The sequence below is a fragment of the Fukomys damarensis genome, unplaced genomic scaffold (assembly GCF_012274545.1).
Source record: "Fukomys damarensis isolate Sample0158 unplaced genomic scaffold, DMR_v1.0_HiC HiC_scaffold_5, whole genome shotgun sequence".
In the NCBI taxonomy this organism is placed as follows: domain Eukaryota; kingdom Metazoa; phylum Chordata; class Mammalia; order Rodentia; family Bathyergidae; genus Fukomys; species Fukomys damarensis.
Genome location: NW_022900917.1, coordinates 64,584,412 through 64,599,070, shown reverse-complemented (window position 1 = coordinate 64,599,070; position 14,659 = coordinate 64,584,412). Strand labels below are relative to the sequence as shown.

Below are 14,659 nucleotides of genomic sequence, written 5' to 3'. Positions count from 1 at the left end.
AAATTACACCTTGAGATATTCATTGATTCATTCATCAGACTTTTATTGCACACACATCACTCTCCAGGCTGATTTGGACTCTGGAGAATACAATTGTGAACAAAACCGACCAGAGTGTACCTCTTGGGACTTCCCTCCTGGTTGGGTGCAAGAAACAAATAATCCTTGAACATGTGGGAGTAGACACACTTAGCAAATAGCCAACATACTAACTTAAAATACTGGAAAAGTATTATCCCTGTAAATTTCTGTGCAGAAACATTTGATGGCTGAATTAAACTTCTATATAAGGACTTTTGTGCAGCAGATGTGTCTTAAGTACCTACTGAAGCCACTGTGCTAGCATTTCTGAGGCCAAAGAACTGGTTTCTTGTCTTAAGGAGCCTGTGAATTGTTGAGAAATGGAGAAGAGGACCCACATAGAAGCACTCTTCTGGGGCATCCATTAACTGAAGCAAAGGAGAGGTGGAACTGGTGCTTAGACCTTATCAGTGTTGTGCCACGCTGCTGTGACACTGTCCCTTACTTCTGCACCTCTCACCCATTCCTTGGACATCAGCAACCCAAAGATTTCCCATTTTTCCAGCCTGGTCTCTGTCCTCAGTCAGGGCCAGATGTGTTATTTCAGTGCAAAGGCAACCTGCTGTCACCCTTGAAAGGCTGAAATGCTGATTTTATAGAAATGAAATGGAATTAATCTTAAGCTGGAGGGTTCCCTAACCAAGGTAATTTTTGCCTTTTGTTCACATGCAGATGGTTTACCTTCAGTGAGAGTCCCTCTTAGGATTCCTCTCCTCTTTATATCTTCTCTACTATTTGCCCTGTAAAAAACAGGATTTGTTTGCTGGTTCCTGAGAAGGTCAAATGCTGGTAGCTTTGCAATTTTCCCACTTGGTGTGGCCTCAGAAATGCTCCAGGTTTTCTGCCTTCCTCTTGCCTTTGCCTCTGTTAAGCTGAGGCAGGTGTGATGCAGAATAAAAATCACACAGTTTTATTTAAGGCAGTATCCAATTGATTGAGTCAGGGAGATAGTCAGAGATGTCCTTGGTCCCTTGCTGTCTCTTTTTATGGAGTATGTTGGACTACAGTGGTCATGGGGCCTGTTCAGCATATCCCTATCTCTTGTAACTGTCTATAGTGGGATGAAGGAGGAGGAAGGCAGAGATGCTGCTCAACCAGTGTGCAATAGTTCAGGCTAGCGGGAACAGATTCAGTGAGATGCAAGCACTGTTGTCATGTTCAGAAATCTCCTTTGGGGCTCACTGTGGCAGAGGGGTTCCATCTCAGGTAGGCTGTCATGGGGCTCTCCCTCACTTACATTGTGGGCATTGTCAGTTTCTCTGTCACCCTACTGAGGAAAAAAATTTTTACTTTCTCATTTACTTGTCAAGAATGTTAGACATTGGGCTGAGGCTATGGCTCAGTGGTAGAGTGCTTGCCTAGCATGTGCAAGGCAGTGGGATTGATCCTTATCACTGAAAAAAAAAAGAATATAAGAATGTTAGACACTAAAAGGATTTTCACCCTACTGAGGAAAAAAATTTTTACTTTCTCATTTACTTGTCAAGAATGTTAGACATTGGGCTGAGGCTATGGCTCAGTGGTAGAGTGCTTGCCTAGCATGTGCAAGGCAGTGGGATTGATCCTTATCACTGAAAAAAAAAAGAATATAAGAATGTTAGACACTAAAAAAGGATTTATGGTTTCTCTGTTGTTTGTTGGAGCTTGGTATCTCAAGCTTTGAAAAGACTCTTTTTGTGCAAGGAGGTTATTTCTTGATTAGAAAAATGTACTTACTCATCAACATCTGGATGAGTTCTTGGTTACCTTTTTAAGTTTTTCTTTTTTACAATTTAAAATCAAGCACTTTGTCAGTGCTCTTTCCCACACCTCACACCTCATTCTTTACCATGCTGTCCTGTTGTGCCTTCTTCTTAATATGGATTTGAATTGTTCAGTATGGTAGCCTCCAGCCACAGGCGCCTACAGAAGTATAAATTAATTGAAATGAAATAAAATTTAAAATGTACTTCCTCAGTTGTGCTAGTTACATTTCAAGTGTTCAACAGCCACATCTAATTGGTGGCTACCATATTGGGTATCCCAGAATGACAGAATTTCCATGATTGTAAACATTACATTAGATGGTAGGCTAGTATATCTCAGTCAAGCTCCAGAACTGTAACAGAAACTGCTGTGGCCATTTTAAGGGGAAAGATAGTTAATACAGGAATTCAAGGCCTTAGAGAATAATTGAGAGTTGGGAGAACAGGTTGTAGGCTGGGCTTGCAGGAATGACTTCCATAATAGTGCCACAGACTAGGCCAAGGGAACTGTGACTACTACAGTTATGAAGCTGGGGAATCTGAAGCCACAGGGCCAACAGCTGGCTCCAGTAGCACACTCCTTTGTCTGTGGTCCAGGGAGCAGAGAGCCCTGGCAGGGCCCTGTCAACGCTATACTAGTGAAATAGACATCTTCCCCACCTGAATTAGTTTCATTTCAGTTCTTTGTTGGCCAGTTCCAAAGTTGCATTAGGAATTCTAGCTATGGGGGAGACTAGTAATTGTTTTTAGCTTTCTGTCTATCCAGGAAGGCACAGAAGAAAGAGTTTGGAGGAACTTTGGGGCTTGCAGTCTACCACTGTTATGTGGTGAATCACGCTAAGGCACACCGGGCCCTTCTGTGGATGAGCACCTGTGCACTTGAGATGGATAGAACTTTGCATCATTATTATTATTATTAATTTTTATTATTTTTGATACCAGGATTGAACTTGGGATCTTGTGCTTGTGAGGCAGGCAGCAGAACCTTTGCATTATTTTCTAAAACCAAGAGACAGTGTCCTCCTCTGTATGTTTGCCAGCTACTTTGTGACAATACACAAGGAAAACTAATGGCTTCCTGCTTTCTAGTCATTAGGCTTTTAATGTGCCGCTTCTGTTCCAGGTTGGTTGTTATGTTCTTAAAGGCAATGTCATCTGGGAATGTAGTCCCTGGTCACCATGGTGGAATGACTGACAGCTGGAACTGGATGGGCTTCTGCAGTCATCCTAGGTAGTGCCCTGGCCAGAGAGAGAGCATTGCCCCACAGGATTGTTATGTGTCTAGGACCTGGAGCAAGTTCATTTGCTGATCTCTTTTTTCTGGTATGAGCTGCCACCCCATGGTCTCTCCAGGTCAGTCTGGAGTGTCTCTGTGTGCATGGGGCAACTCATTAGGAGTGACCTGACTCTGCATGGCAGAATGCAGTAAGACCAAAGAAGGAGGCTGCGGTGTCAAAGAAGGCCAGTAGCCCCATACCTTTTCCTATACCTGTGGGTAATTGGATATCCCTTCATGATGCCAAGGGGTTTGAGTATTTTTATTTAAGGGTGGCTTGGAGGCAGCAAAATAGGAAGATCACTGACAGCTCATTTGTGTGCTGTGAGTATTTGGGTTGGGGGTTTTAAGGGAGAATCATCTAAGACCAAACCTGAAGAATGAGAAGGAATCACCCAGAAAAGAGCAGATACAACATACTAGATACACGCAAAAGCAAAGTGATAGGCAAAAACTGGAGACATCTAAGGCATGGAATGAAGCCTATGTTGGGAACACATCAGAACAGGCTGAGAGAGGAGTGAAATGAGCCCAGGAAAGTGGGCCTGGGCCAACCTATGCAGGATTCATAAGCCATGGCACAGAGGTTGGACTTTGAAAGGATTTAACTAGGGAATGACAGTGCCTGATTTATGATTCATATTTCTAAAAGGTCACTTTAGCTGCTGCATGGAGATTGAATTGGGGACAGGCAAGACTGGAAATGACAGAAATGTCAGGGGGCTACTGCAGCATTTCTGGGCAAGAGATGGATGGTGGCCCAGAGGAGGGTGGTGGCATGGCAGATGGAAATCATTGCTCACACTCTTTTGTCAGAGTTTCTTCCCCAGTACAACATCCAAGAAGGAAGTAGAAGAGTGAGTCTGATGCTTAAGAATAAACCTGTTCTTTAGGGTGCAGATGGACAGACTCCAACAGAGTTCTAGCCAAAGTTTGCCTTTGTGTTAGACTGTTTTCTGTCACTGTGACCATATACCCGAGACAATCAATTTATGAGAAGGGAAGGTTTATTTTATTTCACACATTTAAAGGTCTCAGTCTATGGTTGGTTGACCTCATAGTTTTTGGGTCTGTGGCAAGGCAGCACATCCTGTTATAGACCATGTGGCTGAGCAAACCATTCATCTCTTTACCTGATAGCAACAGAGACGGGGGAAAAAAAACAAAAACAAAAACAAAAACAAAAAAAAAACAAGGAGAGGTACAGTCCCAATATCTTCTCAAGGACATAACCTTGACTTCCTTTTACTATGGCCCACCTCCTAAAGGTCCCTCCACCTTCTAATAGCACTATGAACTGGGGATACAGCCTTTAACACATGGGCCATGCAGACTATAACAACCTTATGACATCATTATTGTAACAGACTTAGAAAATGTTGACTATGTGGGCTTTGACCCTTGATCAGGTGCATGGATAAGATGGAATGAAGAAAAACAGTTTTCTTCACTCAGCACCTTCCAAGTCCCCTGCATCAAGCCTTACTCCCAGCAATATTATGCAGCAGATGCCCCTGACTCCTAACTTGGACTCCTCAAGGGACTCTTGCAAAGCAGAATGGTGTGAGGCCAGTGTGTGTGAAGTCTTTGTTCTCATCCTGGTCTCTCTGAGTACCAGCAGAAGATAAGGGAGAAGGGAGCTGCAGCTGTCTTCAGGGTCGTTGAACCATTTGACAAATGGGAGTTAGCTCTTTATGTCCTGGGTGGATGTCACTGCTGTGGGCACCTGCCTATTTGTGTGTGGCCTGTTCAGCTAAGCTGCTGTTCTGAGGCTCATTCAGGGACAAGAACATCAGTGGAAATAGCCCAGCAAGGTGGGAACCAGAGCAGTCATAAATGGTGGCATCTTTTCAGCTGGCAACCAGGAGACAGAGCTTTGAATCAGCTTGATAATTTGAAAATTGGTGTCTTTCATTGGGTGGTGATTTCGTGCTAACAAAGGCCATCAGGGACAATGCTGTCTGCCCTACCTTGACAACACTACCCTAGATTCAAAAACCTTGTGCCAGGGATAGACATTTCCCACTCCTGGGATTCTGGGATGATGGTGCCACTTGGAGGTGACCTGGAGACTCACAGAACTTTAGGCCTAGGTGAGAAGTCAACCCAGTGGGTTGGGAATGACTTGGAGAAATGGAAGCTAGGTTTGCCTAGAGATTCAGCCCTTGAGGAGGCTGGCCCTGAGATGCCACTCTTATCTTACCTGCATGTTGCTCTGTGTTTACTGTGGCAGTGCCCTTGGTCACATCACAGGACTCTAACAATGCTTGGAGCTGTCTAGACCAAAATACTGAAGGTCATTTTCATATCCTCTGGCCAGGGAGAAGTTGACATTTCACTTTTCCCCATGGGCCTGTTCATATGTGCTTTCTCCAGATGGTATACTCCAGAGAGATCCTTGTGTTCTGGGAACAGTTCACAATATAAATAAGGTCCCCTGTGGAGTATGGTGGGGGTGGGCTCAGAAGTCAGCCTCTCAAGACATAGTGTTCAGAATCGCCCTTTGGCTCTGCAGAGGCGGCCACCGTCTTGCTCATGCACAGGGTACGCAGGATGCATGGACTTGACACAGCCTTTTTGGGGCAGCGAATGGGTTCTCAGGCCCAGTGCTTCTTGCTGTCTTCTCATGTGCTGTCCAGAGATTCCTGGGACAGCTTGGGTTTTGGGACTGACAGCTGATATGAGAGAGGAAGATAAAGGCCAATGTCCTGGAGTGAGCTCAAAGATTAGAGCTTGCGTATGCCACTCCCCTTTCTGGTCTCACTGCTTCCTCTTGGGGAGACAAGGGATGAGATATGTGAGTCAACAGTGTCCATGGTCCTTTCTGGTGCTCCAGCTTGCACATGCCATTCAGCCTCTGATCATGTAAGCAAGTCTAAAAAATCCCTTCATGTACTGTACAGTATAATCCATTGATTATAGTGGAAGGCTAGTGGCAGGGGAACATGGCTGGTTTTAAAGTATGAGAGAGAAGAAAAATTAGTCCAGAAACTAAAATAGTCTATTAAATTTTGTCAATGCCAAATAGTCTAGGAAGGACGAATAATACATCACAGACTAAATGGAGCAAAGTTACCATTCCGGCCTTCTCTGGTAAACCAAAAAAGACAGAAGATTAGGCCACCTTGGACTCAGGCACTGCAGTGTGGCAGGTAGAAATGGGGATACTTTCTCCTCTCATCCACCCTAGAGGTGCCTGAGGATTACTGTGGGTGCTGTGGGTGTCATGAGTGCCATCCTAAGAAGATCTTATGATATCTATAGAATGTTCTTGGAAGTGCAGTTCCTTCCATCTCAATGCCCATAAGCCAGGAGGAGGTGTGTACTGTGTGTCACCATGCATGTAAGCACACGTGTGCATGCATGTGGAGTGTGTGTGTGTGTGTGTGTGTGTGTGTGTATGAGGTGGGGAGTGAGCTGAGAAGGCAGGAGTATAGTGTAGCAGTTAAGAGTGAATCCTGTGTACTGCAGAAATCTTCCATTGTCTCATTTTGTGACCTTTAATGAGTCATATGCTCCTTTGTTTTCTTATGTGTTAAGTGGAGGCACTCATCTTGCTGCTTAATAAAGTAGTTCTTGTGCTTCAGGTGCTTTATTAATTCAAATCCTTTCTTTCAGTTTTTTCCTCTGAGGTCTTATAAGAAAGGTTAAGGTCCTAGCCTCCCTGGGGACTTCCTCACTTTATGCTTAGGATCCATCTGCACAGTGAATGCAGGGAGGAGTCTATGTGGGAGGTATGTGGGAGAGGAGACTTCTCAGTAGAGGAAGTGTCGATGAGCCTAGTTAATGTGCTTTACCTTGGGGGTATGGAGCTGCCTGGACAAAAGGAGAAGGGTGAAGGGCAGGTATGGTGAGAGGCATCTGTGGAGTTGAGAATATGCATATGGCCATGAATTGGGTGTAGCAGAGGCAACTTTCCAGGCTCTAGAGAGTAGGGTGGGGTGCTAATGCCACAGGGACCAGATGGCATCAGTGCAGGAGGCAGCTGGCCAGCTGGTACCAGAGAAGACCTGATGTGCTCAGCTTGGTATATGACAGGGGTGTTGACTGTGTGGCATCTGTGTGTTTATCATCCTCTACCTCAGTGCCCATGGTAGGCATCACTAATTTATCATGATGCACTTTCCTGTTGTACTCAGGAAAGTCTTGGAATCCTTTAAGTACAGCATTTTAGACAGTGATGTCAATCAGTTGGCATAAGAGTTGAAAACTTACTGTCTGTCCCTGTTTTGTTGCTGTGACAGGACACAGACTTTGGGATCTGCAGAAAGGACAGCTTGGCAAGACACAATGTTTGGACACTGAGCAAGCACATTAGTCAGGTCTTTTTGGTTGCACAAGACAGAGACCACACTTGAGTGAGCATAATCTAAGCCACTCTGTTATCACAATGGGTGGAGGGAAATGCCCTGGGGAAGGGGAGACTATGCTGGTTCTAAGGCACAGCCTTCATGGAGGCCACACCTGTCTCATCTCCATGTGGTTGCGTAGGGCTAACTTCAGGCATGCTGACTGCAGGAGTCCTGTGATACTGAATGAATTCTCTTTCTCTCCGGGACAGACTGTAGGATGAAAATGTTCTGACTGGCTGTATTAGTCAGGGTTCTTCAGAGGAGCAGAATCTATGGAACACACACACACAGGACTTTGTCAGATTGACTTACATGGCCAGAAGCTAGTGGCCGTGTGCAAATTGGAGAGCCAGAAAGGACCATGCACATTGTAACACACATCTCACACCTTGCTTCCCTCAGATGAGGCTGAGACCAGAGAGGGGAGTGACATGTGCAAGTTCACCCAAATTAGGCCTAGAGCAACTTTTCCTGGCTCATTTCATAGTGTCTTATATTAGTGTTTCCATGTGTCACCTCCCAACTTTCTTCAATAGCTTGAAATAAGATTTTTAAAAATTGTCAGTCTGGAATCCAAAGCATGTCCCAAATGCTCTTATTTTCACTCTCCTAACTGTTGCCCTTTCTCTTCTCTTGATCAAGGTTCCAACTATGGGAGTCCACGCCCAGCTCATGCCAACATGAATGCCAATGCAGCTGCGGGGCTGGCCCCCGAGCACATCCCCACCCCTGGGGCAGCCCTATCGTGGCAGGCAGCCATCGATGCGGCCCGGCAGGCCAAGCTGATGGGCAGTGCTGGGAATGCGACCATCTCTACTGTCAGCTCTACACAGCGAAAGCGGCAACAATACGGGAAACCCAAGAAGCAGGGTGGCACTACCGCCACGCGGCCGCCCCGGGCCCTGCTCTGCCTGACTCTGAAGAACCCCATCCGGAGAGCGTGCATCAGCATTGTCGAATGGAAATATCCTTTGTGCTCTAGCCTGGATAGGGTGCTTCAGGGACCTGAACCTGAGGACTCATCCTCTGAGGTTTCACAGCCACTGGAGTGTGTGGGTGTTCTGAGCCTTCATGCTGGTTTTAAGACCATGAATCTGAATTCACGAGGCCTGTAAAAATGCAGAGTTTTAGGCCCTACCCTAGACTCAGTCTCTTGAATTGCTGGGGACAGGACCCAGGAACCTGCTTATATAACAAGCGGCCCAGTTTTTCTTCCCCACCCCCTATACACCGCTTGAGTATCCCCAATCCAAAAAATCTGCGGTCTGAATTGCTCCAAAATCTGAAACCTTTCATAGATAACATGATACCACAAGTGGAAAATTCCACACCTCCCCTTTTGTGACAGGTTGTAGTCAAAACAATCACACAAAATATATTATATAAAATTACCTTCAGCGGTTTATAAGGTACATGAGAAACAAATAAATTTCTTGTTTAGACTTGAGCTACATTCCCAAGATTTCTCATTGTGTACATTATGTGCAAGTAATTTTATAAGAATCCCAAATCTGCAACATTTCTGGTCCTAAGCATTTTGGGGCAGGGATACTCAACATGTAATTAATAAGCAACACTGGAGAAAAGGAGGACAAGAAGTTCTGAAATATCTCATGAAGTGAAATTGCCTGGGATCCACTCATGTGATTGTGTTGGTTGTCATTGCAAGCCACTCATAACTTCCCCCCCGCACTATTTCATGATGGTGAAGGAGCCCAGGAGATGCAAACATGTAGAGGTCAGTGGCCCTGGTTCTCAGCTCTAAGGCTTAAGAGAAGGAGTTCTCAGTCTTGGCTATACATTAGAATCACCTGGAGAGTTTGAACAGACTCTAGCTGCCTGAGCTTCATCTGTGGATTCTGAAAACCTCTCCCGGTGAATCTAAAGTGTAGCCAAGTTGGGAACAGTGATCTGGAGTCTAAAATACAGATCCACTTTGGATCTATAGAAACTAATGAATGAGTAAAAAGGGTGGATTCTCACTATGGAATTACAAGGTTCTTAGCATCCAAGCTTAATGGAACCAAGGAAAAATCTTTAAAGATCTATAGATCCAGCCATGACTTTCCTAGGGAGGAAATGAACCCCCCACATGAGAGAATCCCCAGGGTCGTGTGATCAGTAATAGACAGGACTAGAACCTAGGGACTTGGTGTTGAGTATTATTATAATACAGATTTATCTAAGCAGGGCCACCACATCTCTTAACTCAGTGTTCAGGAAGAAAGTGTTAGATCCCATTCAAGAGTTACTAGGAAAAGATTTTAAAATCTTGGATAGTGGTTAGAAGTAAAAGATGACCTAGGAATAAAAAAAAGTTTCTGTTGAGTAAGCACTGTTCATCTTATGAATGTTTGAGTCTCTCAACATAAGAGTAACTTTAAGATGCTGCAGTTCAAAGCAAGGAACTGCCGCTAGCTGGCCAAACAGTCCTTAATGGTCAGTCATGGTTTTAATCCCCGGAAGAGTAAGAGAGATATTGGGCTGGGCCAGCGCCATTGGGCTGCTTTTGTAGCTGCGCAAGGCAGAACCATGGAGTGGGAGAACTGGGGTACCTACAGTTCAAATACTCTCAGAGAAGAGGGCAGTAAGGCCCAGGAAACAAAAAACTCCCTAAATCACACAACTGGCAATTGACAGAGCTGAGTTTCAAATCCAGATTCTGCTGGATCCAAAATCTATCTACTTCCCACCCTTACAGTACTAGGTGGTACACATAAGACTAGGTAGGGAGTAGATAGGTACTAGTAGGACTGGAAGGGTACTAGGGTGGATGTTGAGGGGGTGAACTCTAGTTCTGCTGGAAGATGGCAGGGCATGGGCACTCACTGCATGGTGCTGCAGCTGCCTTTCTGTGGGAAGGTGCCCTCCACCTGGAAGAGGGAATGTGGACCCAGCCTCAGCATTGCTGGATGGGGTGGCATTTCTAGATCATGGAGGAAGGATAGCTGGACAGGTAAGGAGGTAACCTGGTATTGCAGCCACCCAGGTCTTGAAAAAATAGAATCTGATATTGTCATTAAGAAGGCAGTTTAAAAAATGATCTGTTTTTCCGAGCATGGCCGGAGCACATCCAGGGCTTAACTGGATTCTCCTCTGCTTTTCAGCAGATGGCTCTTCTCGCCTACCTGATTGATTTCCTTATACCTGATTGATATCTTCCCTAGCATTGTGTAGTGCTTTTAGCATAAGATGATGGGCAGGTAGCCTGGTGGAGGGGGAGTGAAACTGACAATGTAAGAAACACCCAAGCTTAGCTATCCCACTTTGGCGGAGGCTGTGAGTTGATATTTTGCCAGTGGATGTTCATGCAGTCTGTCTCAGTTGATTTTGCTCCCCTGGTGGAGGGAGCACAGGGTACCAGGTGATAAGAATGAAATGGACAAGTTCTTGGGATGAATGTTACACTCCTAAGCAGGTGGGGATAGATTTAGGAAGGAAGAAGTGCTGTAGTCAGAGGGCTAAAAATAACTGGCTTCCTGAATTTGGTCTAGGTGACTTTAGGATAGATCAGTATCTCTGAAAACCTCAGACTCTGGAGCCAGACTTCTTGAATTTGAATCCTATCCTACCACCAGCTCTGTGATTTTGGATAAGTTAACCTGTAGCCTTTCGGTGCCTCAGTGTCTCCCTTCAGTACTGATAACAATTGTGCTTTCCATGTTGGGTGTTTGTGTAGTGATGTTAGAATGGTGCCTGGTCCTGGGTAGGTTCTTGGTGAGTTAGCTTCTCTCCTCACTGTCACCATCCCCAGCATCAAGGTCTCTATCCCATCATCCCTACTTACTTTCTGGCCAACTCAAGGGCAGCATGGTGCAAAAGATTAGTCAGTGGATCTGGGTTCTGGTCCTGCCTCTGCTCTTTGCAACTTGGAATCTTTTACAGACTATTTTTATTGTCCATATCTGTGATATGTGCAGAGTGGATAGGTCTATCTTGTGCCATCTTTTTAATATTAAGGCTCACATGGCATCTTTTATAAGCCTTGTTAGTTAAATGGACCCTCAATCATACTCTAGGGCTGAGGGGCTTCCATCCCTAAGGTAGTCACTCAGATGCCTTCCAGGCCCAGAATGCTGTTACCTCGGCAGTGCTGCATGTGAAAACAAGTCAGAACCTTTCTATGGTGGGTGGTAAGTGCTGTACTAGGTTGTCAGAATGTCTGGGTTCTAGTTTTAGCTGGTCAGTAACCCACTGTGGGGCATTGGTAAGATTTCTCTGTCTCTCTAGGCCTCAGAGGTTTGGACTAGATAATCACTGAAGTCTCTTCCTGCTTCCAAATTTTTATCCTGTGATTTCAGATTTCCCAGGAGATCTAAGTTGTTCCCTTGCCCTGAAATTTCCATCTTCTCTTTTTCGTCCTCTTCTTGTTAGACTCTATGAGTGGCCCTGGACATATGGCAGTGGGGACGTAGGTAGGGGTGGAGCTGGAAGTCATACATTAGTCCTTTCCTGTAAAGTTTCCCTTTTGGCCCTCCAGGTGTGGGTGTGGGGCAGTCTTACTGGAAGGGTGCTATCACATTAGCTCATTGTCTCTGGAGGGTGCCTCCTGCCCCGAGTTCTGCCTGAGACAGATGTCAGGGCATGGGACCCCTCATGCAGTGTGACTGCTGGATGTATTCTGGGCTGTCCTCTACAGCTCAGGGCCATCATCTAAGAAGTTGGGAGGACCAGCGGCTGGAGCCTGGCCCACTGAAGGTAGAACCAGAACCTCTGGAGAACCAAGAGTGTCACCTGTCCTGTAGGAAGGAAAGTGGCTGTCCTTCTCTAAATGTGCAGTGCACTTGTGGGGGCAGGGGGGCAGTCCTGAGCTACCTAGCCAGGCTTCTGGTCCTCTCAAAGATGTCAAAAAATGAAATAGAAGTAGAACAAGAAGCAAACAACTTCTAACTTCACTTCAAAAGATTAAAAAGTAAAATCCCCAAATTTCAATGGAAAATATGAAAGGTCACTTGGTCTTGAAACTTCATTTCACTGCTCTCCTGTGCTAGACATATTTGGGTCCCCTGGAGGTGACATATAAGCCATGCAGAAACGGGGTGTTGGGGAGTCCTGCCTGGGGCAGACACTGTTCTGTAAAAGCCACCCCAAGCACACATGAGGGAAAATGAAGTCAAATACAATCTAAATAAATAAAAGAAGGGGAAAAAAGTTTTTAGAAATCTGTGTTTACTCTGGCACGCGACTGGCCTCCACTGCTTTTGACATATTAGGAAAAATTTTGGCGGGGCCCCACGAGAAGCACTTAAAAAGGCATATGTTTCTTCTCAGAATACAAGGGGCTTGGAATGCATTGTTTAAACAAAATTCTTACAAATCTTTGATTCATTTAAAAATAATATATAGATGTATGTTTGTTTCACTTGTGCTTACTGCTTCCTTAACTCCCTTCCTCAGACCATTTGAAATCATTATTTTACTGACTATATTTGCCAATTGTGTGGCCTTAGCAATCTATATTCCTTTCCCAGAAGATGATTCCAACGCCACGAATTCCAACCTGGTAAGTCCTCAAGTCTGCACTCCTTACTAGCTGGTGGAGGACTGAGCTCCAGGCACAGGGATTCGAGTTGGAATGTGCAGGAGGAATAAGACATGTGTTTGAAGTGTACTGAAGTGTTGTAGAGCTTGCATTTCGAGTGCCATTTTACTCTTTATTTAAATTAGCACCTGTCTTTTCGCTGCCTGTTTTCAGAAAGAATGCTGCTGCAATTAGGTGGCAGTGAGGGGTGTGTGTGTGTGTGTGTGTGTGTGTGTGTGTGTGTGTGTGTGTGTTGAGTTGCAGATTCTGTGCAGGTTAAAATTTGCTGCCTGGGTTGTGAGTGTTGGTGTTGTTGGAGTGAATGTTTGCTCGTGGATCCTTTGCTCATGTATTTGGAGTGCCTTTGTTTCATTGGTAGGGTTTGCTCAGGGGATCTGCAGCATCGCTGCATGATTGTATGATAAATAATTTCTAAGAAGCTTTTAGCAAAGTTTGCTTTTGCAGCCAAGATGTATTATTGAGTTAAAAAGGGTTTTATTTTCTTGGGAAAGGCGGCTTTCCATTTGGATTGCAGAGAGGCCAATGCTGGCAATTTGGGGTTAGGATTTGTCCATGGAAAAAGTGGAGAGCATGTTTACTTTTGGCTGAGTGTGAAGTCATCACAAATACAAAAGCCTTCGCTCTGTCTGGGCATGTGAGGAAAAGAACTCTGGAATGTAGCTGGCAAAATTAGGACACTCTGGGATGCCTCTATCACTGGAATACATAGAAAAATCTTGTCTCTCCCCTGCCCTGTGAAGACACCATTGTTTTTCATATGGTTTCTACAAAATGTGTTTGGCCACTAAAGCCACTGTCTTTCCCCTTTGGTCATTACCTCTCTGTATGAGCAAGATGTAGTGTCAGATGACACTGTTTGTAGAAGAAACAGGAGGGTTTTAAGATTCTGCTTTCCAGATGCAATTGGGTTGGTAATTCTTTTGTCCTGTAACATTGGACATTTCCTTTGGCTCCTTTGGCAAATAAACCTGACACACATTTTAGGCTTCTCTGCCATTTTCCCTGTTTTCCCATTAGCTGCAGATCCATGTAGGGTAGGGTGTTTGGTGCACACGGGAGTGCTGTCTCTCATGGTTCAACATGGGCCGCATGCTGGGGATAGGCTCCCAACGCTGTGGTACAGTTAAACAGTGTGTGCCGAGGGATGATATGGCTGGAGTCAGACTGCAGACTGTTAATTGCAGTCCACGTGGCCTTCTGAGGCATGACCTTGTCTCCTAACAAGCAAGAAATCACCACTGTGTCAAAATAGGTACAAGCAAAAATATCTCCCCAAAGCAAGAATTACATCCATTGCCTCTATTTCTTCTCTGTGTGTTTACCTCCCTCCCCTACCGTGTCCTTCTGGAACCCCTCCTATAGCATAGCACTCAATCTGCCACCCTTTAAAAAGAAGCTCTAGTTACAAATAGAATCCATGTCCTGTGCTTAAAAAGAAGTAGGGCTTTGGGGTCCTCAGGCCCTGGCAGGGATATAGGCGGGAAAGGAATCTGGCTTATCTTAGGCCTGGTGATGACCACATAGTAGCCCTCATCCCACAGCTCACAGGAGACCGAGCAGTGTCCTGGGTTGCTGCCCCAAGGGAGCCTGGTCTGGCCAAGCCTCATTAGTCCTGCCCCTCGGAGGAGGTGAAGGGACCAGTGGGAGAGAGCAGGGGTCAGCG

General features: G+C 45.3%; 1 protein-coding gene across 1 annotated transcript in view; it reads left to right on the top strand.

Annotated features, from left to right (window-relative positions):
* Nucleotides 1–14,659, top strand: part of Cacna1c (calcium voltage-gated channel subunit alpha1 C) — a 712,468-nt gene that overhangs the window by 126,413 nt on the left and 571,396 nt on the right. The window contains exons 2-3 of the mRNA XM_019208417.1: nt 8,097–8,418; nt 12,852–12,957. Of these exons, the coding sequence (XP_019063962.1) occupies nt 8,097–8,418; nt 12,852–12,957 (428 nt within the window). The remainder of the gene's footprint in view (nt 1–8,096; nt 8,419–12,851; nt 12,958–14,659) is intronic.